At 43.6% G+C, this 27,740-nt stretch overlaps 1 protein-coding gene and 1 long non-coding RNA gene across 3 annotated transcripts; one reads left to right on the forward strand and one right to left on the reverse strand.

Moving 5' to 3' along the window:
- Window positions 1-6,135: 6,135 nt before the first annotated feature.
- Window positions 6,136-7,646, forward strand: LOC308320417. The gene is made up of 2 exons (XR_013964531.1): window positions 6,136-7,254; window positions 7,298-7,646. It is a non-coding gene; the product is annotated as an uncharacterized lncRNA (long non-coding RNA).
- An 849-nt stretch (window positions 7,647-8,495) lies between these two features.
- On the reverse strand, window positions 8,496-26,950 carry tbc1d23 (TBC1 domain family, member 23). 2 transcript variants are annotated; one of them, XM_080770801.1, is made up of 19 exons: window positions 26,841-26,950; window positions 25,597-25,708; window positions 24,726-24,831; window positions 20,154-20,358; window positions 18,670-18,793; window positions 18,071-18,195; window positions 17,900-17,949; window positions 17,037-17,140; window positions 16,788-16,910; window positions 15,923-16,015; window positions 15,251-15,421; window positions 14,655-14,697; window positions 14,154-14,251; window positions 13,395-13,537; window positions 12,696-12,740; window positions 10,902-10,990; window positions 9,845-9,980; window positions 9,541-9,735; window positions 8,496-8,913 (listed from the first exon to the last, which is right to left on the reverse strand). In XM_080770801.1, exons 1-19 carry the CDS (start codon window positions 26,879-26,881, stop codon window positions 8,829-8,831), a joined length of 2,088 nt encoding a protein of 695 aa, XP_080626927.1. In that variant the 5' UTR covers window positions 26,882-26,950; the 3' UTR covers window positions 8,496-8,828. The 2 variants fall into 2 exon arrangements, with proteins under 2 accessions (XP_080626927.1, XP_080626928.1); XM_080770802.1 differs by lacking the exon at window positions 12,696-12,740.
- Between the last annotated feature and the right edge of the window lie 790 nt (window positions 26,951-27,740).

A 27,740-nucleotide genomic window follows, 5' to 3' on the forward strand; every position in this document is an offset into this window, starting at 1 on the left:
CCGTTGAACTGGTAACAAACACAAAAGCTTAGACTAACATGGCATAAACATAATACAGCACATCATAAATTAAAGAAAATATAATACAAAACATTTGTCAAGTGACAGGTGTGCACCTATGTCTACCCGACACCAGACGGCCATATAAAGGGTTCGCATTAGCCAAAACAATGGCACTTCCGGCCCAACTTTGACATGCATTGAATAATAAGCATATATGAGCAATAACTGAAATTAAATACCAAACAAATTACAGCAGTTACAATTTGCCTACGAGATGAAGTGGCTGTGGAGTAGAAGTAAAATACTCAGTAAAGTAGAAATAATTTGTGCCCAGTTAGTACAAATTAAATGTGCCTAGTTACATTCCACCACTGGACCCTGAATTAATCGCAATATAATTTAATAACAAAACACTAATAAGTGTAAAACGTTATGAGGTTTCCTCCCGACAGCAACGATATGTAGACGAGCAAATCGGCTAACCAATCACATATTCAGTTAAATGAAAGGAGAAATTAGGTCATCTGTGCCTCAAATATGACATAAACACACAAACATTAAATGCCATTGACAATGAAGGGAAGATTTACGTCATATGTAGACGAGCAAATTGGCTAACCAATCACATAAATTCAGTCGTTCATGAGCTGGTATAATCACTTCATACGGGTGGGATTTCTTTTTAATGATTTAGTTTAGGTACCCAATGAATAGACCCTTATGTGTCTGTGCCTCAGTGTACAGTGTGTACACACTTGAAGAAATTGACAGGATTTCCCATTAACCCATTTTGGACGGGAACCCCTTTGTGTTTTAAGCATAAAGTTATATTTTAGCCATTGAAAAATAGCAGCTCTGACACAATACGAGCTTGTAGATCTGCCATTTTTGAAAAATCGTGAAAATGTGGCACAAATCTTTGACATGTTCTTTCAGAGCAAACGTTTTTAATTCAAACCTTTGCTTCCGGGGTGTCCCTCCCTGGAACTACATAATTTTCAGATGGGGTCGGTGGCCAAATACAGACAATTCTGGAGGTCCTCGACATGAAGTTTGAGAACCACAGACATAGAAACGTGGGTTTTTCAGGATTTAGAAGGCATTTGTAGAATCATCCTCTAAATATGGCTTTTAAGTCAAGCCATTTAGACCCGATTTAAAAACAGTCACTTTGAAAGAATATACATTCAAAGATTTGCGACAAATTTTACGATTAAAAAAAAAATAGCAGACCTACAAGCTCGTAGACTAAGTTACGTAACTATAACGAGACTACGTTTGAACTTAGCTTGAGGTGGTGCAACTGGCTAAGTGGCAAGTGCCTAACCTTAAAATACAATCGAATTCTCTCATAGAAGTTCAAGTGCTTAAACTTTACACAAACTGTAATAAAAGCATTCTGTATTAATCCACACAATTCTATATGTGTAAGGTATGAAATAAAAATGTCTGTCCTGATTCCACACCGGATTGAGGAATCCTCGTCCCCAGCGATGGTCATGTTGTCAGGGACATCTCCAAACACGGTGGGCTGGATGGCCACGCCTCCTCCACACATCAGCTTGGCTCCCTCCTTCTTCCCACTGCTGATGTAGTGAACTGCTCCTCATCCACCTGCACAGAACAGGTTGTGTTCATATACTGGCTCAATACATTTCACCATTGTCATGCCTCAAATAATTCAGTGCATAATCAATACTAGGTCTGCTATTTTTGAAAAACGAACCACTGACATAGACACATAGCTTTTTCAGAAAACTGTCAGGATGTAGAAGACATTTTTAGAATCTGATCTCAGGTCAAAATGAGTTAATGGGTTAACAGTGCAGCAGTTGTGATTTACCTGGGGTCCCTGCTCAGTGTGTTGTAGAGATCTCCCAACACCTCCTAGCATGCTCCACGGTGGTGTCTCGGATACCCTTGTGGCGATTTCTGTAACACAGGTTTGTTCTATCTAGGGATTGTCCTTAGTTGATCCCTTACCGTTTGAGCTGTCCGGCATGTAACTGCCATGACCTGCTCTCTGGGTAAGAAATACATAAGCTCCTCCGCCACGTCAAGGCGACAATCCATGGAAGGAGTCCCAATTTAGTCATCGCCAATTCCCAATTGCCCCAAGTGTCCTCGAGTCCCTGTTGCTGGCACCACCACCACAGCTGGGGAGGTATAAACTACTGTGTGCATCCTCCCATACACACTTGCAAGTAGCTTCTGCAGTGCAGCAAAAGGGACGGTCACTTGATCCATCGCCAGATTAAGTTCCCACCCGTAAACACGGCCAATTGTGTTTGATGGAGCGCCAGGCCAAGTTGGAGGCACCGCAGTTAATGCTGCAGTGGTGGGAGAGTACTTTACCTCTTACCACACCCAGACGCCCCATAGACAGACGTTGCAAGACGCAACCTAGAGTCTGGCCCCGCAAGACACCAAGGCCAGTGACCATCACAGGGTTGAAGGGCTAGCCCGCCAGACACGAGGCCAACTGACTGGTGGCGATCAGCACGTAAGACTCCGTCAGTAGAAACCTGTGGACAAACTAGACATAGTTAGTGCAGAAAACAGACAGGCACGACATTACTTTTTTTTGTTGATGCAATACTGGTCAGAATACTGCTCCATTCTGCTGCTCTGTGGAGAGAGAGGGGGGGGGTTTATTTATTCGTTTTCTTTGCGACTATTACTCGTCGTTAAAAGTTAAACCCTATAGAGTAGAGAGACAGTGTCAAGTTTCTCTGTGAGGCCTAGCACATGTGGAGGAACAAGATCTATGCCTCCAAGATCCACTTCCTGCTGAAAAGGCACCAAACCAACCTGTACCAGAGGTCCTTAAGAGCTGCTTGTCGTCTAGGAAAGGTCACTTACCTGGTCGCTCCTCTCATGAAGTACTACTAAAAGCATTCCGTTATTAATCCACACAATTCTATAAGTGTAAGGTATGAAATAAAAATGTCTGGCCCTCAACTTAGCTGCATGTCCAGAGATAGACGGCTCCTTGATCAACTTGATGCACCCCCGTAGGAAAGGAAAGACCCTGTGCATGCAGCTGCTACAATGACCAGCGCACCCCAGGTCTGTCTGAGTTACAGTCTTAGACCCGTCTTGCTTCGAGGAGGGCCTCTGTCGATGAGACCAATACCATCGACATCGGTCTTCCTCTCCAGCCCCCCCTCTTCAGTCACTTCTGCCCCGTGACTAAAGACGATACACCTCCGTACCGTTTCAGGGAAGCTACAGAACACGGACAGCTGCATCTGTCCGTCTGACCTATAGACAGTCACTCTCCACTGCCTTTGTACTGGCCTTCCACCGAGCTCCCATGTGGCGGAGACACCAGAGATGACTCTGGCCAGCTGCTGACCGTTCACCTCCACGAGGTCATAACGGCTGCCACAGCGGGCGTTCCAACACCTGAAGGGGGGCGTTAGGGTGTCAGGGTGGGACGGAGTCACCAGGGAACCAGAGAACTCCTGGAAGAGAACGTTGCTCTGGGTAGTCACCACGGCTTTTGGGGGCGTGGGAGGGCGGACTAGCACCCACGTCTTAGTACTGGGGACATAGCGCTTACAGCAACACCGGGCGACTTTACGGATAAAAGCTGGTACCCACTGCTTTCTACAAGGGTCATACCAAGGAAGCACCGGCCTCCACTCCCTAGTACGCTTGTCAAAGTAGCATGCACAGGGTCTCTCCTCAACAACGGGTGTGACATCCTTCGGAAGTCTGAGCAGCTGCTTCTCAACTACTACTAGTGAGGAAACGTCACTTACCTTGTTGAACTGGCGGTACAGTTCAGGGACACACGCTGTGATGGTGGCCAAGTCGTCAGCGGTCAGGGCTCGGTTCACCAGGTTGTCCACGCGGACGTCTACCTCCCTTCTGGAACGAGCCCTGAACTTACCTGCACGTCCAGAGACAGCCGGCTCGTTGATCAACCTGATGCGATACTGCTCCATTCTGTGGAGGGGGGAGAGAGAGAGAGAGAGAGAGAGGTTCTGCTCTGCCTGTGGAGAGAGAGAGAGAGAGAGAGGTTCTGCTCTGCCTGTGGAGAGAGAGAGAGAGCTGAACAAGGCTGATACACCTGTGAAAGAGAAATGTAAAAAAAAAAAACAGATCTAACAATGAGTATTATTTATGCTACAAGTAGTTAGCTTAGGTCTGTGACTGCCGCTATGTTAGTTTGATTCAAAATGTAATGGCAGAGCCACAATTTGAGTTAACTTTTAAATGTAGGCAGCCTAACTAACTTAAGTTTTAAACCCAGTACAACGGTAATAATTAAGACGGGAACCTGACGGTGCAAAAAACAATTGCCCTCTGTGATAGTAGTTGTGGCCTAGCTAGGCTACAACGGCTACCGAGAGCCTAAATGCTTTCAAACGTTTATGAAAATCACAATTAAAGACGTTATCGAGGAAACGATACCAAAACCCAAATGCGTACAATCCAAACGTATTTGAACAAAAAAACAAAACTACAGACTTATAGACGCAACACGATACAGCCCAGATGCTTACAAACGTATTTGAAAAACACAACTACAGACGTTGACGATACCGACACGACAATACAGCCCAAATGCTAACAAACGTATTTGAAAAACACAACGACAGACGTTATCGACGCAACGACGATACAGACAGCCCAAATGCTAACAGAACGTTCCCCCTTCCCCGGCACTTACCCCAAGCCCAAAACTCACTGTTGAAGAGAAAACGCAACAATATTAGCACGATGCAAGAGAAACACTGGTTCCTTTCGTGGTTGTCGATGTATCCTACTGTGTGATGGTGGTCGGCAAGTGATGTCTGTTGAGCAGGTGGTGGTGGTAACTGGTAATGATGCTGTTAAGCGGGTTGGTAGATGCGACTGACTCTGTTTAGGATTCAATGCATCTGAGGTTCAAACCGTGCGACTCGGCTATTTATCTACAGCCCGCCCCCAACGTGTGCTCGTTCCCGTCATTGATTGGTTGACTGTTGGGCTGTCGCTGCTCGTTGATTGGTCGGTTTAAATGTCAAGTAACTTCTCACCAGGCGTCGGGGGTGGTTTTCCACCAGGGTGCGTTCGGAAATTTCGCACGAGTGTTCCGAACGCGCCCGAAGTAACAAATTGGTTTCGTGTGTTTATTTTTAGATTTTTGCTATTGTTATTATTTTTGTTTAAATTCAAGTGACACATATGTTACGTTTAGAGGAGAAAATATGAGTCGTTGATTGTTGAACTTGAACCACCACTGCATGCCACTGCAGATCAATGAAATTATTTATTTACATCAGCCTGTGGTGTGTGTGTGTGTGTGTGTGTGTGTGTGTGTGACATGACATGACGTGCAGTGTTACGGTGAAATTGGTGACCTGACGAAATATGTGATCATCTTGTGGACTTCTTGACACATGGCCTAAATAGTAAATACCACTAGGTTAGACTGCTATAAGTGCTAATAAACAAACAGCAATGATTTACGTATGGAATGGACACTGACGTTATATGATGTGTTATATGACCTATTTCAGCAGGTCACCAATTTCACGGTAACATCGCCATGCTGGAATGACCGACTCGGCCGAGATTTTGGGTATTGTAATTCAGCGTTTACATGACATCACGGTGTCAGATCACGTTCAAGACATTTAGCAACCGTTCTGTAACTTCTGTAGCTACTGTCATGTCGGCCACTGTTACTGATTTACATAATGAACCGAATACCCCTTATGTAAATGTCGCCCACATGACAGCACTCTATTGATAGTAAACTCATCTGTTCAATACACAAGTCAATAACACCCCCTGTTGTTGTGTATTGAATAGATTGAATAGATCTACTAGAGTAGTTAACCTTTCGACTTTTGTGTCGAAGACTAAAGTTCAAGGCCTTCTGTCTTGAACTTGACCATAGGAAACCTGAGGTGGTTAGTTTACAATACTTGTAAACTGGCTATTTTCACATTTTCAATTTTGTATGACACTGTTTTACCATATTTCAACGTTACATTTTTTAAATATTGAATAATGGACATACCAACATTTCTTTCATACATCTTTCTCTCGGGTCTATTGAATCCATCCATCCACCAAACAATGTGAAGACAATGTGAAGTGATGATCCAACCACACATGTGCAATAGCTGCAGTTCTATAATCTCCATTTATTTAAAAACAAAGGGTAGTTAGAAAATAATATTACAACAGTAAGGTGCAAAATATACAGGAGACATTGCAAACATAAATGTTGGGTAAATTTGACTTGTGGCAAGGTGTATGTGTGGCATCGTCGTCAATATCTGCCTATATCTGTCAAAAATAACAAAAAAAAAAGTATCCACAGTTTTAAGACTCATTTCAATCAAGAATATTCCAGTGAATAGAACAATACTGAACAATTAACAAAATGACTAATTACAACACAATGCGTTAATTATACAGGAATGCCATGAAAAGCTAGTCTGCCTGAATGCCTCCTTCCAAAAATAACCGATCTACAAGCTTGTAGATTTGCTATTTTCGGCACAGCATCATAAATCAGGCTTTACAATTTGTATCGTCTCATACAAAGAACGCAGAGATGAAAGTTAACACGCCCTCTCTGGACAAAAAGATTGACGGAGCGCTTTTGAGAAAGGTGATAAATCAATGTCATTTTTTTGGTAGGTTTCAATATTACCACAGCTGCCTTAAGGGAATTTGACTCGTGCTTCAACGATCTACATCTCATCTGTAGTGACTGTTTGAAAATGGATTCAAATTGAAGTCGGCAGGAATGGATATCACAGAATTGTCAATAAATTGCCTTCATCTTACATTAGATAAGGCCGACAAGAGCAGCTAGGTTTTCAACAAAAACTATACAAAACAATTGCACTATTCCTATGCCAAATGTTGATTTATACAACAAAAAAACTATCTTTCAAGGAGTCTGGGACCTATTAGGCCATGACCTACAACAGCAATGCCAGTCAGCAGCGGGGGAAAAAAAGATGACTTGAACCGATATTTGAATTGGCCGATATCCGTTTTGGTATTCAGTTAAATATCACATTTACTCAAATTCTTCCAGTCGTACTAAGTGTCCAGAGAGGGCGAGGAACATTCTTCTCCTCAAAGTCCACTGCACTGCTACCATTTAAGTCAGCGGCTCTAAAACCATTATTTGTTTATTTTTTATTTCAAGGACCCCCAGTGGGATGCATTAGGCCAGGGACAACCCCCCATAACTCTGAGAGTGTACAAACTCTCAAGTTACAGAGGTGTAACGTCCCATTGGTTCCCTTTGTACACTCAGTCACGGCGCTGTAAGGGTCCATCTGGTTCCCAACTATCCGTCACTTAGCGGGGGGTCCCACTTTGAGAACTGCTGATTTAAGTGGGTTTATTGGATATACATACATGAGAATCACCCCCCAACACACGCACAGAAACTGCAAAAGGCTTTAATGTTTCAAGACCTTCCAAACCATGTAGTAAGCTGGTTTCAAAGCCACTTAAATATCAACCGCATACTCCTCTCCTACTATTTGGATAGCATGTTTGTTTTTCTTTCAAAATGCTGCAAATAATCTGCACAGCTTGTAGAGCCGTTTTACACAATATATTATGTACATATTTATAAACAACCCTCAAATAATAATCTATTTAAGGCTGTTTTATATAAAAAAAACTGTTTTGTTTTTGTGTTGCGATGGAACGTCGCATGCCACCACACTACGGGATGCGATGCGCATCGGCCTCACATTTTGGGTTCAATAAAGGGGGCATTTAACTTAAAAAAGAATAACACTTCTTGGGGGTCATTTTAACGTTTACTCTGGCTTTTATTTTTTTTCATTTTCCAAGCAAATTATAAAAAATAAAAACGACGAAAAGATGTATTGAATAAACACAGCCACCTCACACAATCAGTCACCAGAAGCAGGAGCGTGTGTTTTCAATGAGTCTAAAATGGTCAAAAAGGAGTTTGAAGTGCAATGGGGCCTTTTCATACAGGAGGGGTTGTTGGATCACATAAAATGACAATCAAACTAATCTAAAGCAGCTTAAAAACGTATCTGGGGTGAACACAAAAGCCAGACTGGACGTTAGTAGAATGACCCCAGAGGTGTTTTAAAGTGACATAATAAACCAGACACGCTTTCTGACCCACAGAGGCATCTAATCTCAATACCCGCACGCCACTCAATGGCCACAAACAGAACTGCAATGTCTGAACGCAGAAGAAACTCACAGGCTGTGATCTAGATTATGGACAGTACAGCAGTACTGTTCCAGTAAATACAAGTACGTTTGTCATACATTTCCTCGTGTCTTGTCTAGCGTCAATTGTATGACTCCTTAAACAAAAAAAACAGAGAAACAGAGTTGTAGTCTGGTAAAAACGGTGCTGCTTTTCCCCCCCATTTCCAGACCTCTTGTCCTAAATGTTAACTCTCGTTTGTCTAAATATGACCACTAGTGTCGCACGAAGGTGGCAATCCGCTTTAAGGCTACAGGAAAACGCGTTTTCTTTTTTTTAATTACAAATAAGCGTCATCCGAAGATACTGGAGGGGGGTGGGAGAAAACGACTCCTGTCATAACCTAATAGTGCTTAAATTACTTACGAGGACAACTGCAGAGCACCTAAAGCGCCGTTTATACGACAAAGTATAAATTACGCTTGAGTATGTCAACACACACGCAGTCTCATAGGTCATCATACTGTAGGTAATCAGTCAGTATCTACTGTAAACCCTTGTATCTCACACACACAGACAGACAGACGGGCCTGTCCACTCAACACTGTTAGCTGGATGTGTCCAGAGAGAGACAGAACTAGAAAGAGAGAGGCTGTGTTTAGGCGCTCTCCAGAGCGTCCAGGACTTTCATGATCTGTTGCTTGATGACTTTGGTTGCGTCGCCTGCGTTGGGGATCACATATCTGGTGGACGAGGGAAAAGAGACAGGCTTTTATTATCAGAGATAAACAGCACCCTCAGGGCAGCTAAAACTATGACAAACAATGTTCTTCGACTACCTTTTTCACTGACGAAAAAACGACATAAAAAATAAGCTATGATGACTAAAACGTTGACTAATGTATTTCATTAACAAATAAAAGCTAGACTAACATGTTAGGGACAGGCTAGTGGAGAGGAGATCCAGTAGAAATAAGACAAGTCAATACAGGTCCATTTGGTTCCATTTGCACACTCTCATAGTTATGATGGTCCTTGCAAAAAAAAGCCATTTGAGAACCACCAGTACTAGTGGACTCCTAAATGTGTCCTAATGTCATAGTAAATAAGTATCATGTATATTCTGAAAAAAAGATTTTAAAAAATCAGTAATTGTGTATTACTAGACCTGTACATGCCCGTCGGGCTACTGGCCTACTTGAGAACGATGCAACTTGGGAACCTAATAATACCTGTTGTCAACTTGCATTTATAGTAAGATGATCAAAATAAGAACATTCAAATGGTGTGTAAAACAGAAAATCTAAACTTTGCCACAGACAAAGACCAAGTCTTTGCCACGGACACATTGTTGAACCCCGGTACAGTACCGTTCCACTGCCGATATCTCCACCCCGGACGTGTTGTTGTTGCCGAACTTGAAGGTGATGAGCTCCGGGTGCTTCTTCTTGGAGGTGATCTTCACCACACTGTTGAGCGCCTGTCTGGACTGGATGTAGGAGAAGCCCTTCCTGGAGGCGATCTCACGCAGGCAGTACATGTGGGTGGCCGTGATCAGCAGGTGACTGTACAAGCACAAAGACAATCAGTACATGTAAGTGGCCGTGATCAGCAGGTGACTGTAACAAGCACAAAGACAATCAGTACTCCTTCACCTCGTTCGTTATAACTCACCTGGGGAACATGTGACCCGTCTCCTTCACCTCGTTACAGGGGATGTGATGCTTCACGTCAGGCTTGTGGATCCACGTGTTGATGTTGACCACCTCCTTCCTGTCGTCGTCTGACGTGGACGAGCTGTCGATCTCGTCTGGGGGGAGAACAGAGAGCTCGGCGTGTCATTAAGTTAGGAGACGCCGTACATCAAGGAAGGCAATTATGTTTCTGCACTGTCAAATAGGTCTACTGTACATCTATCCTAAGATGCCATCAAAGAAAACTTTTTTTAACTCGAGCTAGGTTTAAACATGAAAGCATGTTTACAGTTGTTGCACAGAAATTAAGTAATTTTACATGAAAAGTAATGCTACTTCATAAGATTTGTCTGGAAAATAATTGTGTTGAAAATATCGTGAAAAATCATATCGTGAACCTCGTATCGTGATACGTATCGTGAGTTGAGTGTATTGTTACATGCTTAGTGTTCAATCAATAAAATAAAATAAACACACTCGGGCTAGATATTCAAAATAAAACCTTTGACTGTAACATGTAAACAAAATGAAATAAGACTTTATCCGATTTCGATTCTGGAAAGTTATGCAAATTCAGGCATATTTTTCTATACAATTCTTAGTTTGCATATTTAAATGTACAATTTCAGAAAACTTGTAATAGAATAAATCGTCTTCATGCAAGTACTCAACTGGGGAAGTTATGGTGATAACTATATTCTTAAATTGTTTCATGCTATTCACCTATATACCTATGTATATAGGTGAAAATAACAAAATGTGTGCTAAATAAATTTTGAAAAAGTTACTCCTGTGAAAGGGTTATCATCATATATTATATTATTATACCTGTATTGTCCCGAATATAAGACGACGCCCATTTGTCAAGACTCATTTGTGTTTTTTTAGGATATTTCCATTGCAAATATTGTATTCAGGCAAATTGGGTAGGTATGGCTTTGCCCACTCATTTGATAATCATAGCCTGATTTTGGGGCTCTGACTCATGGACCATTGGTTTGTGATACAGTGTTACGCAGGCGTACTGTATGTCTCACCTGTGTCGTACTCCTCCTCGTCTCCGATGCTGAACACGGGCTTTACTCCTCGGTAAGCCTTGCCCACGCGGTCGCTGCTACTCACATGCCTGACAGAGGAGAAGCCACAGGGCAACGTTTACTTTACGGCCACACTCGCCCCAACACGGACAGAGACAGGAGGCAGCCCAAGGGTCAGTCAGTCAGTCTCTCTCTCTCTCTCACACACACACACACACACACACACACACACACACACACACACACACACACACACACACAGAGCAATGGCACTAAGGCAGTTTGGCATCTCTATGCAGTTCCACTGTGAACATCCTACAAGATGAAGTCTTGTAGATCGGCTATAGTTAGTGACGCTAGGGTCCATCATGTTGGTTAAACAGGCCAGGCTGTCACCTTACAGTGAAAATGGAAAGAGTGCATCGTCTCTAAGCAAAGCAGCAGTGAAGGTTGTGAAGTTCACCCTAAATGGCGTCTGGAACCAGTACACAGTAGAAAGGACTAGCTCCAGACAGTGTTGACAAACTACGGACACAAAGTGCTCAATGTTGTTAGTGATAGCGTGAAGAGAGACAGACCTGGAAAAAAGAACAAACAAATGCGATTGGTCTACCTTTACACACAAGTCACTGCAATGTAGGGCTGCAACTATGGATGAAGTGCATTTTGTTTTTTCCGAATGAAAAAAGAAAAACACATTTTAGATATCAATGGATAAACATGAAAGAAATTCTAATTGATGATCTAATTGAAATTCTAACATACAGTATGTTTAACCACTTAAACTCTGGATTGTCTGTCAGTGGAAAACCAATGTCCAAAACAGTTTTTCAGGATTTAACCCATTTTGGGTGGGAACCCCTTTAGGTATTAGCATTATGTTATGCTTTAGCTATTGGAAAATAGCAGATCTACATGCTCGAGCTTGTAGGTCTGCTATTTTTGAAGAACAGCTGACATAGAAACATAGCTTTTTCAGAAAACTGTCAGGATGTAGAAGACATTTTTAGAATGAGTCTCTCAGGTCAAAATGCGTTAATGAAAAAATAAAACAATCTTCTGGATCGCATAATGGCAGCCCTAGCGCAGCATGTGTTGCTGTTAGAATGTGAGTGAGTGGTTCGATGTTAAAGCATGCCCAGGCTGAGTGAGGTCCCATCATGTGCATGGTGGTCCTGGAGGCTGAGAGCAGACCTTCTACAGCATCTATCTTCCCTTTGGACTAGTGGAGGAGAGGGGGGGGGGGGGGGGTGGAGGACCCTTACTAGAGCTCTTCATGGGCCCGCCGATTCCGAAAATACCAAAGGACCCGAAACCCGTACGGGTCAGATCAATGTTTTATCACAATCACTCGGAGAATCGGCCGTATATCCCGTGGAACTCGGGTCTGTCCGAGAAGACGCGCAGCAGCGGTGAAAGAGAAACGCAACGAAGTGCTGTTTAACTCACGTGACGTTTCAGGCTGGTTTAGGATCAGCGCAACAACAAAAAAGGTTGAGCCACGCATAGCATGCATAACGTACCATGCCAGCTGCCATTTCCTGCCAGGCCGATTTTAATGTGCCAGCGGAACAATCATGGATTCCATCGTCGGGTCTTTAAAATATCGGAAATAATAATAAACGGTTCGGAATCGGATAAAATGTCACAGGTTCATTTCGGGTTCGGGACCATTTGTTTTGACCCGTGAAGAGCTCTACTTTACTATTGGAGGAGGGGGGGTGGGGGGGGTGTGGAGGACAATACATGCTGGTGGTGAGAGAAGAACAGCTCATTGTTTGGTGGTGGTCTTACCGATCTGGAAGCACCTTCTCTGGCCAGGGCAGAGTGAAAGACATTCTAGCAATAGGAATATAAAGGCACAACAAAGGTACTACCGTGAGGGAGGGGATATTAAGTCTTAAAAAGGTTAAAGAAGAGCAGGAATTTATAGCAATTAAAGCAAATATAAACACTTGTCGGTTGAAAAACAACCGTCTCAGAAACCGTCCTTATAAAATGTGTTTATCGACAATGACTTGGTCATGGTGGAGACAGGCTGTTTAAAATGTGGCCCAAAGGACTGGAGACTTTTTATACTATATTGTTGAGTCCTAGTCGTGTGTGTGTGTGTGTGTGTGTGTGTTTTGAACAACTTTCAATCTGGTGTCATTAATTCTGGCATAGCTCTTTGTCATTGTAACAGGTACAGGTACAAGTATAACGAAATGGTGATGTGCTGGGAGTACAGAGCCGCTGCAAATGTGTGTCCCCTCCTTGCATCTCAGGCGACCGCCTTCGTTGAGAGCAAGCAGATGTCATGAGAGGCCAACATTTTCAAAGGTTTTCTTTCACAATAACACGATTTACATGACACTTTCTGACAAAATATTCCTAGCTAGGATTCTCCAAAATTGGGATCCGACTATGGCATTTGACTCTACACTCCACTGTAGACCTTTATTCATTTATTTTTGCCAGTCAGGATCATTGTGTTTAAGCAGGGACGCTCACCTGTCTACAGGCGTGGACGTGTTCTCGATGAAGCTGATCATTTTCTCCTTCACGTTCACAGATTTGGACTTGAAGGCGAAGGTCATTTTGTTGACCAGCGATTTGACTCCTTTGCTGTCCCCAGCGCTGCCCAAGGCCTCTCCCTGTGGAGGTCAGAGACAGACAGCTGTCAAAGTCTGGTTGCTCGCTTGGTGTAAAACAACAAAATATTAGGTCAAAATGTTTTTAATCCATTAAAACCGGGAAAGCATCCGTGTCATTTTATTATCTGGCGATTAAAAAATAGCAAATATAAAAGCTCAAAGGAGTTTCTAGATCTGCAATTTTTGTTTTTTTTGGGGGGGGAAAAAAATAAATTTCAGCAAATCTTTGAATATATAGAGAAGGGCTGTGGACAGTTCAGAACCCTGCCTACCAGTGTCATCATTGGGCAGGTTTGGACATTTCAAACAAGATTTCATTTATTTTTCTTAAAGCAAGAACAGCTTCTATTTCAGCATGCTAACTTTCCATTATGAGAAAGGCTGCAGTTTCTATTCTCTTGGAATCCCCATCGATGGTCACTCACTGGTAGGCAAAGTTGAACTATGGAGAGGGTTCCAGGTGGTCCCCAGCTAAAATAATGGTAACCGAATGGACCTTTATAGATCTTTAACTCAAGAGTTACATAATTGTTAAACATCAGCATTACTTAAAAGTTTCCACAATTAAGAGAATGTAGAAGCCAGGAAACGGCAGTGGTTCTTGGTGGAGACTCACGTCAGCGGAGCCGTGGGAGCCTGAGGTGCTGACAATCCAGTGCACGTAGGAGGAGTCCAGGCCCTCGATGTGCATGTCCACTAGGTGTTGCTGGAGAGCTGCCATCACACAGACACAGGTCAGCTTGCACTCTTTAATCCACAGGTTCACAAACTATAATGTGACTAACCAAAAACTACTCCGTTTGGGGTCACGAGTAAATATCAAGTTTTTTTTTGTTTCGTAATTAGTGTGGTTACCTATAGATTATTGCACTCCAGCGCTTAAATAGTTCACGATTTAAAATCGTGCAATAACTATTCTCCCCTCCGAATGCCCATCGTTTCGGAACTCTTCCCAAGGCATTAGTGCGCTTTGCCCTCATCTGATTGGACAGTATACGGTGACATACCCAACTCAACTTAGGTGGAATAGGCAAACCACACTCTTTCTAGTTTATTTGACCAAAAAAAAAAAGTAGTCTTAACGATTATCTATTAGTCTATTACTGAATCCACTCACCCATGAATCCACCTTTGGCGATGCTGACGTACTCTTTGTTTTTCTAGAACAGAAAGCCTTCGATTATTCCAGGTCATGATGCCCAGCAAAGTTGAATGCATTTGAATACAATCGGTATACAAAAAGACGAAATGTGAAGATGGAGCCGTTTCTGATCATACAATTCAGTGGTTTTCAACCAGTGGTCCGGGGACCACCAGTGGTCCTTGAGGGGGGGTTCCAGGTGGCCCCTAGCTAAATGATGGTAACCGAATGGACCTTTATAGATCTTCAATTGGACCCGTATTCATTTTATGCTCTCAAGAGATAAATTATTGTTAAACATCTGCATTATATTACTTTAAGTTTCCACAATTGGAGAATGCAGAAGAATTGTTATTTTGATCAACGTCTGCCTGTTATCGCCCCTATGATACCACACCAATACAGCATGGAATCGTGGACAAAATCTTATCCAACGATAACAAAATATCAAAGTTTGGGGTTTGAGAGGCTAACATCTCATCAAACGGTGGCCCGTGGCTCAAATGGCTGAATAAATAATGGAACTCGATACGAAAAGGGTTGAAAACCACCGATATAAAATATTGTCTAACCTGAAGGAAGTGAGCCAGCACCATGTTCATGTACATGTCCTCCTCCTCTCGACCACTGCCCATGAAACAGAGGTGTTCTCCGCTGGCGATGGAGCCAGACTCCAGGGACTGCTTCTGGGTCTCCAGCAGGGACTTGACCGACAGGGAGAACTCCGACGGGTTCTGCAGCATCTGAAACACCACCGGATTAACAAAGGTGAAAATGTTTAGGCGTTATCACTCTGAAACCTATGTTCTTGCTGTTCTGCCAATTATCAATTAGTCTGATCGCTCATTTATGCACCATTTTCTTTTTTCACTTATTATTTTATTGAGAGTCAAGAAAAAAAACACAAAAACTAAAACACACACAAAGAGACAAAACATTTACAAGAAAAATGCTGCATTTTACAGATATTACAGACTAATATTTGAATTCCTCATAATACAATGATCATGGGCTGGAGAAAGAGATCCCACTTTTTGTGAAACTTATCCTATTTTCATGTATAAACAGTGGAAATTGCAGATCTACGAGCTCAATGCGTCGTGACACGTTATGAGCTCGTAGAGCTGCGTTTTCTGGAATATAATTTTTTTTTACTAACTGTTGCACCCATAGATTCAATCACAATTCCTTTGCCCGGGGGTATAAATCACCCCTGGTTATACATGGCGTTCCGAGGGTCTCACCAGGTCAGAGTCCAGGTGGAAGGCGGTGGCCAGGTGTCCAGCGTTGTACTGCTCCGCCGGCCGACAGTCCACCACGAAGAAACGCACCCCGTCCTGACAACAAGCACAACCATGAAGACATTTAACACCACGAAGAAACACACCCCGTCCTGACAACAAGCACAACCATGAAGACATTTAACCCATTTTGACCTGAGAGATCAGATTCTAAAAATGTCTTCTACATCCTGACAGTTTTCTGAAAAAAGCTGTTTCTATGTCAGTCGTTCTTTGATTTTTCAAAAATAGCAGACTTACAAGCTCGTAGCGCGCCACTCGGTGGCACACTATGAGCTTGTAGATCTGCTATGAGCTTGTAGAGTTGTGCAAACAAGCACAACCATAAAGACATTCGTCATCGCCAAGTTCAACGTGATTCTGCATGGCCGGGGTCAGAAGTAGATTGACAACACTAACTGGTTGTTTGGTCTCCCTGATCTTCTAATCTATTGAGACCTTTAGATCTATTCTGGTGGTCTGGTAGGACACCTACTGGATGACAAGTGGTACTGCGTGAAGGTCTTGCTCCATAAGCACAGTGGTAAAACCTACAATATTACAGTACCGTTACAATATCGATATCGAGCCATTTGATCAAGAATGTCGTGATATTTCATCACTAAGGCGGAAATCCAAATAATCAGTTACTTTTCAGGAAATGGATGTTCCACTGGATCTAATGTAGTTATTATTTAGTCACCAGCTCTTGTTAATACATTTCGTGGCTAAAATATTAATTAAACCCACAGACACACTTCGTTCACCTGTCAAAAGTAGTAAAACTAGTTTTTTGCAGTAGTAGGGCATTCATTCACAAAGCGCTGACCTGCTGTAGCTGGTTGGCCTGCAGGATCTCGGGGACGGACACGGGCAGACAGAGCGCCTGGCTGAGGTCCATGTCCTCCTCTTTCAGAGCCACCAGGCTGCTACCAAACAGGTTCTGGTTGTCCTGGCAAGGCAACGGACATTAGGGAAAACCGGGATGAAAGTGGTTCAAAGACAAATCGGGACACACACCTGGCTGCATAACTGCAATGATATGGGTCTGTCTGGCTTTAATGATCAGCGTCCTTACCTTCCTGAGAGATAGCGGGGTCTTGCTCTGGTAATACTGAGCCAGGGAGAACAAGTCTTCAATGTCCTCGGCTTCCAGGAGAGAGGGCGATTCCTCCAACATTTCTGACAGATTACAGAACAGGGGAAAATATATATTATTTTGGTCCAGTGATGGCATTTCAAACAAAAACGAAACGTTTTGTTTCCATCGCATCCCGTTACAGTGAATGAAGAATCCCAAAATATAGAAAATACTGGAAGAAACTAGGGCTCCAACATTATCAGAATATTATAATAAAAAAAATCTCCCAGCTACTCTCACAGTACAGTCTAATCTAATCTGTCTTGTATCCAGTCATATTCTCAGTGTTTCCACAATACTGAGACAATGAAGTTCGGTCGACGAAATTCATTGCGTTTAAGTCAGTGGTTTTGAACCCTTTTCATATCAAGGCCCATTATTTATTCGACCATTTGAGCCACCGGACCACCATTTGATGAGATGTAGCCGCAGACTCAAAACTAAAGAATACTTTGTTATCGTTGGATGAGATTCTGTCCACAATTCCACGCTGTATTGATGTTGGTACCATAGGAGAGATAACAGGCAAACGATAAAAATAACAATTCTTCTACATTCTCCAATGGGCTATATTGCACACCCGCCATTTTGGAAAGAACTTGGACGCCTTCCCTACTTCCTTCACACAGGTGTTACCGATGACACTAGTGAAGGCTCTTTTTCCATGCTCAGAGATCTGTAAGGAGTCCATCTGGGTTACCAACTCTCCATCATTTAGCTGGGAACCACCTCAAGGACCTCTGGTTGAGAACCAAGTGGATAACCAACGTGATTATTAATGACATCCACCAAATACTCACTGATGAGGTCTTCTCTGCTGTGCACTTCTTCTTGCGATAGGACGCTTTCTCTGGAGGGGGACGGGAACAAAAAAACAAAAGAAGAGAAATGGTCATGTCTAGAAGAAGCCAAAGATGGTCGCAACAACAACACGTGGAGAGAACCTTGTGGTCGGAGGAGGTGTGACCTACTTGGCGTTGACCAGGATGACCAGCATGAGGAAGAACACCAGGAAGGGGTCCGTCTGCTGGAGGTAGCTGTCCCACACGGCCTGCGTGACGTCTGGGAGGCAGTGGCTGGAGAACACACTGCCCAGCTAGAGAGCACACACACACACAGGTTTGTATTAGTACACTGGGTGACGTCTGGGAGGCAGTGGCTGGATAACGCACTGCCCAGCTAGAGCACGCGCACACGCACACACCCGTTTACTTTCAACCTGGCATCGCTATTTACCGGTAAGTAATGTCATTAGTGTAAAAAAAAAAGTTCCTTAATTTTTAGACAATAGCAGATCTACACCGTGTATAATATATAGGTATCTGCTAGTCAAAAGCGTAGCGAAGCGGGCCACTCGGGCAATTGAGGTCTTGCCCAGTCTAGCTTGTAAAAGATGGGGGCGAAAAAACCCCAAGAAAACGGTAATCCCGGGGGTCTGTTAGTGCACCCGGCAGCCCATCACCCCTGTGCATGCACATTTCTGTTGTAGCCAGCCACAGCAGCCCAGCCGCCATTAGCATGTCGGCAAAAACAAAAAAATCTGCCGGAGTTGCGGTTATAGAAGACGCACCCAGCTCATGGCGTAGGAGTGAGGCGTGATCTTTTTGGTGTCCAGGAAGGAGCAGAGCTCTGGCTCGTGGTACTGCAGCAATAGCCTGAACAGGTGGAAAGGCCGTCCGTTTGGTACGCAGTCCCTGGAGGGAGAGAAAACAAACGCACACGGCAAAGAGGAGCCGTCACCATTCATGTTAGAAATACACTACAATACAAAACACATGACAGTAACATACAGCACATACATAAAAACATGTACTGCCTTATCTTTCCCTAGAATAATGGCCCTCTGTACTAGCTCATTATGACCCGAGGACGATTCCACAAATGCCTTCTAAATCTTGAGTTTTCTGAAAACCCCATGTTTCTATGTCAGTCGTTCTCAAACATTTACTTGTGAAGGACTCCCAAATATATATGAAATTGGCCGCTGACCCACATCTGAAAATGTGTAGTTCCAGGGACCCCACACAGAAGCAAAGATTTGAGTTAAAAACATTCTCTGAAAGAATATATTCAAACATTTGGGCCACATTTTCACGATAAAAAAAAAAGAATAGCAGACCCACAAGCTCATGGCGCGGCACTCAGTGCCACGCTATGAGCTTGTACATCTGCTATTTTTCAATAGCTAAAGTATAACATAATGCTTAAAAAACACCAACGGGGGTTCCCGCCCAAAAATGGGTTAAGGGACCTTTTCTAATAGAGGGTATGCGCATGAATAAATGAGTGGCAAAGTGAGTTTAACGTTATTTAATGCAATCAGATAGGACTTTTCTGTTCGGATATGGGCTTTGAAGACCAGAAAATAAATACACTCACATAGATAGATATGCCTTTGTCTGCCGTTTAAAAGGCTGGCAGTTGTTACACCGGTTTTGAGGTTGTCGTCCTATGTTAACTCATACTCAACTCGCTGCTGGTGTCCCCCCCTGACCCCCCTTTATCCTCCCTCCACCCCCACTCAGAGTGGAATGGACTGACTTGTGCTCTTCTGAACTGATCACTTGAACTCTCCGCACTTTATTTTATTCACTATTCTGTGCACTGTCTTGTCCTGTTTTGCACTTGTCCTAATGTTGTTGTAACTGCACTCTTGATGTCCCACCAAACCAAATTCCGAACATGTTTACATGTCATGGCAATAAAGTCTTCCGATTCTGATTCATACACAGCTAAATGGCAGTAGCAATAGTTCAGCACAGTCTAACATAGATTTTTTATTTTTTTTTAGAAAGATAATTGTAAGATTAAAAAAAAAAAAAAAATCTTAATGTTAAGTAAATCTGGGGAAGTATTCCTTTGCCTGCAAAAAAAAAGACCTCAGATTGGTCGTCAGTTTGACACTGGGTCCGAGGTGACGCTCGTCCCACCGCGTGCCTCCTCCTATGCAAGTGCATTCCTTTGTCAAGACCTCAGATTGGTAGTTACACTGGTTTCGAGGTCGTTCCACCGCGTGGCTCCTGTGTTAAGTAAATGAAGACTGGCTAGACTGACCTGGGGATGTATTTGTTCATGATGGCGTAGAAGCAGTTGTAGAGGTCGCTGCGGGGCAGCTGCAGGCCCAGCAGTGGTTTGAGCAGGTGAGGCCAGCCCAGCTCGGGGCTGAAGCTGATGTTCCTGGACTTGCAGTAGAAGGTGATGACCGACTCCACGTCAGACACCATCTCGTCCCCGTCTTCCTCCGACACGCCCAGCTGGTCTACACACACACACACACACACACACATTGGGGAAAACGGCGTTTTGTTTTAGACAGTGCCCCGACCACTTGGAATGACGTACAACTTAACCCATTCTGACCTGAGATCAGATTCTAAAAATGTCTTCAAAATCCTGAAATCCTGAAAAAGCTATGTTTCCATGTCAGTCGTTCTTTCGATTTTTCAAAAATAGCAGACCTACAAGCTCGTAGCGCGCCACTCGGTGGCGCGCTATGAGCTTGTAGATCTGCCATTTTTCAATAGCTAAAGCATAACATCTACGATCAGCTCCCAGTACTTTCTGCACGACTTGCTGCACCGAGTCGTGCTACTCATTCGCCGAGTTGGCGGTTCCCGGGATCGAACCCATGGACTTGTGGTCCGAGGTCGAAAGCTCTACCGACTGAGCTACCCGGACTGATTTGATTTCAGACCTACCCACAAGTGTCTGCAATTGCTTTTAAACTTGTGTTGTATCGCACGATAGGGAACCTTTTCTGTTTCGTTTTGATTTGATTTGTTTTAACACTTTGACTTCTATTCACGAGTTGCTCGAGTTAATTCATTGTAGAACACTTTCCCTGCGATTCGTGACATGCCAGAGTGATGTTTTCATTGTTTAATCCACGTTTTTAAAATCAGTTTTAAGTCATACGGGCAATCCACCGGACAAAATGGGATATGAGACGCGTTTTGATGACGTCATCGCAAAAAGGTCCGTCGCTCCCAGCGTGCAAAGGCTTATGGGAAATTGAGTCCCCATTGTTTACAATGGGAAAGCTGCTTTCTGCTTTGCCGCGCACAGCTGCCCCGTCCGGTCTGTCGGCACTTTGGAATATCTTTCAACACTACAACAAGCGATTACACCGTTTTTAAAGTGGATTTTCATGACAAGCAACTCAGACAATGTAGCAACTGGCTGTTCAAAGGTAAGTTTAAACATAGGCAGTCTAGCCTGAAAGACGGCCGTAAATTGTCGGCATTCAACCTCCTCGTGAAAATAAAATAATTCTCAATGACATTGCATTCCTTTTTTTATTTCAAGGACTCCATTTAGAATTAGAACGCTGAGGGACCTCACTTTGGGAACCACTAAGTTAATGGAAGAGTTAAGCCCGGGTTGCGTGCGGGTGTGGTACGCCATAAAATAGCAGATCTACAAGCTCACATACTTGTAGAACTTGTAGATCTGCTATTCATTCGTTTTACTGCTTTATAGGGCAGTGGAGACTGACAGCCAAGGAGGAAGTAGAGAGAGGCGGTGATTTCCACCATTAGTCATGACTAGTATAATTCTTTACAGTTTTACAGTACATAGAAAGCTCATTTCTGAATTTTGGTTTTAGAAATTCAAGGGACACAATTGTGAGCAACTCCTCTCTCATAAACATTTGCGAAGGCTGTGGCTGGCCGTCGTAGCTTCATCGACTGGCTTCGTGAAAACAAACAGACAGTCATGTTGGTGTTTGAGATTTCAGTTCCTTCTTGCACATTATCAGTTCAATGTAGACTGGAAACGTCTAGTCAAATGGTTCGTCGTTGGTTTGTCATAAAATGCCTTTTCAAGTTCCCTTTCTTCACCATCACTGCACATCGTTGTTCATAGACACTCAGCCGGCCCGGAACTAATCAGAGTCACTGGGTTTGAAGATGGTGGAGATAATAACTTAATCTAAATACTGTGTGTCAGCAGCAAGGATCCAGAGCAGAGAACTGATATTAGCTGTCGTTTTGTCGGGGGCATTGGGACAGTGTGGGCCAGGGCATCAAGGCCACTGTGGCCTCAGCACAATGTTTTGAGGGGCATAAGGCAAAACTGAGGAGCCACTATATGCACAGCAGCAATATTGGCAAGAACTGGGCCTCTTCCTTACTGCCTTCACAGGTATTACCGATGATAGGAAAGAAGGCTCTGTTGTTCCGTTCTGGTCACACAGAGTCAGGGGTGCATGTTGGCTCACTGGAAACACTCTGCTTCACCAGTGGGTCTCAAAGTGTTGTCCAGACCAGGACGGTACCCTACTGGTTCCTTGAGGAGTGGTTCCAAATGACCCATTATTACGGGTGTGTAACTCTGAGAGTGTACAAATGGAACGGGTCTATTTGGAGCCACCATTATGGTTTGTTTGGGGATCACATTCAAACCAGAAAACCTGGTCTCTCTATCTCTATTCAGTATTCTTCGGTCCTTCCAGCACAGCAATCAACATCAACTCAACAAGGTACACAGACAAATCAATGAAGTGCTACCAAGTAACTAGGAGGATCAGTAGTAAATATAGCAGCTAGAACTTAAAGACGACAAATAAAAAACCACACCTCGGGCGACAGTTGAAGCACAAAACGTTTTCGCCATGTGACACCGGCAAGACGATGGAACCATAAATTATTAAGCATTAGACCACGGCTATATTTGAGTATCTGCGCCTAGAAGGGCATGCCAAAAATAGTATAGGGACGCCAGGGATAACATTGTCTGTCAGGTGGAAACATGTCCAAAACTGCATAAAAAGTAGCAGATCTACAAGATCTGCTACTTTTGACGGTTTTGCGTGATGCTGTACAGCTGTAGTATGATCGAGTAGGACATTCATTTACGAGTGACAATATGATGTACAGTACATGAGAGTACACAATACACATGTGATTGACCAGGGCTTTTGCTCAATCCGATATCACATACCGTATATTACCAATTAACAGCCCATGCGCAAATAACCGCCCAGCTTCTTATAACAGCCCGGGGTCCGAATCGATTTTGCATATTAACGGCCCGGGCTACTATTTGGTAATATACGGTAGATGGATCTACAATACATCATGTAAAGGCACTTTCAGCATTTCCCTGATTCGCTGACATGCTACTGTCATCATGGAAGCAGTTCTGTGTGCCTGTTAATGCATGTACAGTATGGTGTGTGTGTGTGTGTGTGTGTGTGTGTGTGTGTGTGTGTGTGTGTGTGTGTGTGTGTGTGGAATGTGCACCGACAGGATGACACGACAACGGCGGAACCCATTGTAAAAACAAACCAATGGACGAGGGGTGGATTTGAAAAGGTCACGCCATTGTTCTGGCACGCCAGTGACACTAACACCCTCTCCTGCAGGCTGCATGACTCCATGTCCTGGGTGGGAAGGGTCTCCGTGCTACTGACTAGGTGCTGTGTGTGTGTGTGTGTGTGTGTGTGTGTGTGTGGGGGGGGGGGGGTAACAAATAATGCTAGGGACATGAAGCAGGTTAAATTAACATTCAGCGCACAGACTTCAGGGGTCGTTTGTAACCCGACGATCTACCTCGGCTCTGTGATGTGACTAGACTACCATAATATTATTGCATCTTTACATTCACCTTCCAGATAGCAACTATTGAAGGCCAGCTGACACCGTATATCAGTCTCAAATTCACAATGTGTACATATCTGAGATTAAGTAGATTTTATTTTTAATTCTGTCTTGTTCTTATCGCTCTACCTGTGTCTGTACCTCTTGTGTGTTCCATTTCTCGCTGCTGTTGTTGTTGCTGCTGCTGCTGTGACCTCCCCAATTTCCTCATTCACATCAATAAAGCTTTATCTTATCTTAATAAAGGGTGGATCACAAGTTACAACAAGGAAATGCTCTGTTGTCCAGTGCAGAAGGTCAAAGGTGTTATATGGTATATATATTTTTTAATCATAAGATATTTTGTGCTGCTAGCTCTTGTATCGAGACATTTAGACCGTGTGAAAAGGACACGTCTCACGTGACAGACAGATCTGACACAAATTTTGACCTGGTGGTCAAGATTAAATTCCTCCCCTGAGCAAGCAGGAAGGCTCTATTATGCATTATGCATCCATGGTAAAAAAACAAAAAACAATGTTTCCAACAACATATTCTTGTTGACGTTATCTGCCAGCTACATAAACGTTCGTACCCCCCCCCCCCCCCCCCCCCCCCCGTATACTCCATGTATGTAATGGTTGAACCACACGGCAGCTTTTGGCATTGATCCGGTTGCTATGGCAACACCCCGTCACTTCCAGCTATGGAAGTCTAAAAGTCTGACCAGCATTTACCTCGGTTACAAACAGGATTTTCAAACCTCCATAAATCGGAAATTTTGTCCTTCCAAAGTTTGGAACCTATTAAATTTGTGACTTTGTACCGCAGTCCACCCGGCATGTAAACATTTCTGACGACAGGTAAGCAGTGTGTGCTTGCGCTGATGATAGCAGTGTGTGTGTGCTGAGTGTGTGTGTGGGGTGGGGGGGGGGGGGGCGAGCAAAATCCTTCTCTTAAAGTGGACAGGCGTATGACAGTCACACACACATGCGCGCGCGCACACAATCACATGCGCGCACACAGGGGGGGGGTCAGCACTCACCGATCAGCTGCTGGCTGCGGTTGTGAATCAGAGTCTGTTCTGGCAGGTCCAACACTCCGTCCCACGGAGACAGACTGTCCCCCTTTCCGGCGACGTTCAGCGCAATCTGCTCAACACAAAGAGGAAGTGTTTGGCGTTTAGAACACAACCCAACATACAGAGACGGTATTCACCGTTGGCTGTACAGTACAGTACACACACACACAATGACGCCAGTCGTGCACCGAAAATGGCCGATCTACAAGCTCACAACACGCTGCATCGGCTAGTTTCGGCGCGAGTATGAATCTGTACTTCAGCACAGATAAGACTGAGAGCTTGGCTAAACAGACTGTCGGCCACCTCTGATGAACAAGAAGAAATCAATATAGGGATAGAATTCCATACTAAGGGCATGTCAGATTGCCCCGGGACAAAAATAACCCATCATCCACTTTTGTTCCAAACAGTCCAATGAATCTTTTATGAAAGAAGAAGAAATGTAGTCATGACTCATGTACCGAATTGAGAATGAGGGATTCAACAGACTGTGAATGCAGTGTACTCTGTGAGTCACTGAATCATTCTGTGTCTCTCGATTTGTCATTTATGGCTTTATTAGGCTTGAAACACTACCAACACCACCAGTCAAATCAATGATGTGCGTGGTCTTTAGAGGAATGCAGTTCAGTTTTCACTTTTCAGTGTCATCATGGACCCTATAGCATTCCTATTCTGGGTGGGGGGGTAATTCACCACAACCCTGATTCGACCAAGATTAGTATAGAGGTCTTAAATATAACCAGACTTGGGACTACAATAATCCTACATAGTAATGGCCTGGTGGAGACTCTTGCTTTACATGAATGAATTGAAAACTACGGACACCAACCTTCCACATCTTGGCTCTCTGTGGAGCAGGGATCTCCTGGACCTGGACCATACCTCGCTCCATCTCCATGTCCGAACCGCCAGAGTCCAAGGCCTCGGCCAGATCCTGGTCCCTGAACACAACCAGCGCACACCGTCACATACATTGTTGTTTATTGTTTATTACAGTAAGGATCCCCATTAGTATAATCTTCAATCTACACTCGGCATAGTGGAGACTATTCTACATAAAAGTTGAAATTGCCACCCTCGCCGCTATTAGTGTTCACATTTAACCTTAAATTAAGTTATTGTTATAAGCATAATTTGTCCTCAACTCTGAATTGTTTTTGCAGATTCATCTGACTTCATCACAATTGATGCTCGTAGTCGTACGAACGTTGTATTGTATGCAACCATTCATTCTTTAACCCTTTTCAACGTGTCATCCCTATTTTGGGAATGTCATTTATTGGCGAACATTTTCAAACATTCGCTTGGTGATGCGTTGAGAGCTTGTAGAAATGGGGCTATGATAACTTATTTTTTGCAACCCCCAATTTATATTATTTCCTCTCTAAAATTGGCCCTTTAATACTTTTTCTGATTTCCTCTGAGTCGTAGCAGGTTTTGTTCCTGTACTTTCGTTGAACTGTACCCATTCTACAAACTGTAAATACAATTATCAATCAATCAATCAATCAACCAACCAGGGTCCCTGGACTCCACTTTGAGAACCACTGGTTTATGAATTCATACCAGATCCAATCCCTTCTTAAAAATACATTTTTACTTGTATGTAATATTATAACATTCATACTAATTTGCCCTTCCTTTGCACAGATCCACAGAACTATAATTGACCATAAACAGAACTATGTGTACCGTATTTAGATTTGATGGATTTATTTTAAGCTCTCCCAGACCAGATGCTAATTATTAATTAAACGTTAATAATAAGCTTCTCTGAAACGCGACAATCGTTCCTTTACGAAGACACAAAGATATGAGACGACAGGAAATTAATACTGATTGATTTGGTTTTTCATCCTCCAGTTTATTTCTGATTATTTTCCTATCGGCACGCTAACATTTAGCGGCTAACGGGCTAACTGTGCTAGCCTTCTTTCATACAGCATTTAGGCATTCCGGGTCGTCTCTCTCGTGCATTTGATTGAACATCATAAATGTGTGTATTAAATGAACAGTTTGCATTCATCGTCGGACAGAGAGACAGACAGACAGAGAGAGACAGACAGTTCTTACCAGCTCCCTGTCAGAACTTCTTCCTCCACGGTGTCCGCCATTGTTGTGATGTGTGTTGTGTTCTGTCTGTGTTGTGCTCTGACTGACGGGCCACGTCAAGTGCCTCACTGCCGTCAACACACGCCGAGTGTCGTGATTAGCTGACCAAAGTGGGATCCGGTGACCCCCAGTGGTACTTGACCGTCCTTACCTTACCATCCTTACTTCCAGGGAGTCCCCAGCTAAATGGCAGTTCTGCCAGTTAGGGTCAAATCAAATGGACCCGGCCTTATGGGTCTGTATAACCCAGAGTGTACAAATGGAATGGAACCAAATGGACCATTTTGTTCCATTTGTACACTTTCAGAATTCAATTAATTGATTTATTTTAAATTGGGGACCCAGGCCAGAGATAGAAATGCCATTAAATGACAGTTTGACTGGGACCCGCCGGTCAAACTGGGGGGTCCTTGAATTTCAATTTTACGGGGGCCAGTTTCGAACGCTAAGCCATTCCAGCCTGTCAAAGTGGGCAGGGGTGAGGTGGGTTTCGGGGGGTGAGGCCAAGTAGGAGCCTGACCAGTTTGTTTTGGGAGGTCTGAAGCCTAGTTTTAAGGGCCTTTGAGGTGCTGTGGTACCAAGAGGTGCATGCATAGTCAAATAAATCTTGTAGGCCTACGAAGAAACACTTGGTTTTGAAAACCAACCGAATGCTATTTTCGTGCTGTGCACAGGTAGCCAGCCAGTCAGGCAGGCACACACACACACAAAGCTACTTAATGAAGTGGTTGCACCACTTAAACATGATAGAATAGACTTGGGCAAGAAACAAATGCCCATCCTACCACTAGAGCGAATGTCCACAAGAGGGAGACACGAGACAGACAAAGCAGAAGTCTTGCTCTTTAGTGCCCAGCCTTG

Source organism: Protomyctophum bolini, assembly GCF_963924005.1.
Source record: "Protomyctophum bolini genome assembly, chromosome: 8".
Lineage (NCBI taxonomy): Eukaryota > Metazoa > Chordata > Actinopteri > Myctophiformes > Myctophidae > Protomyctophum > Protomyctophum bolini.

Bases quoted from the DNA above. Each gene is read 5' to 3' on its own strand.
- tbc1d23 (XM_080770801.1), bottom strand. From the start codon at position 26,881: ATGGCGGACACCGTGGAGGAAGAAGTTCTGACAGGGAGCTG. The intron at 20,359-24,725 runs GTGAGTGCTGAC...GTGTGTGTGTAG, and splicing joins CCGCAGCCAGCAGCTGATCG to ACCAGCTGGGCGTGTCGGAG. The intron at 9,981-10,901 runs GTGAGACATACA...TTCTCCCCCCAG, and splicing joins CGAGGAGGAGTACGACACAG to ACGAGATCGACAGCTCGTCC.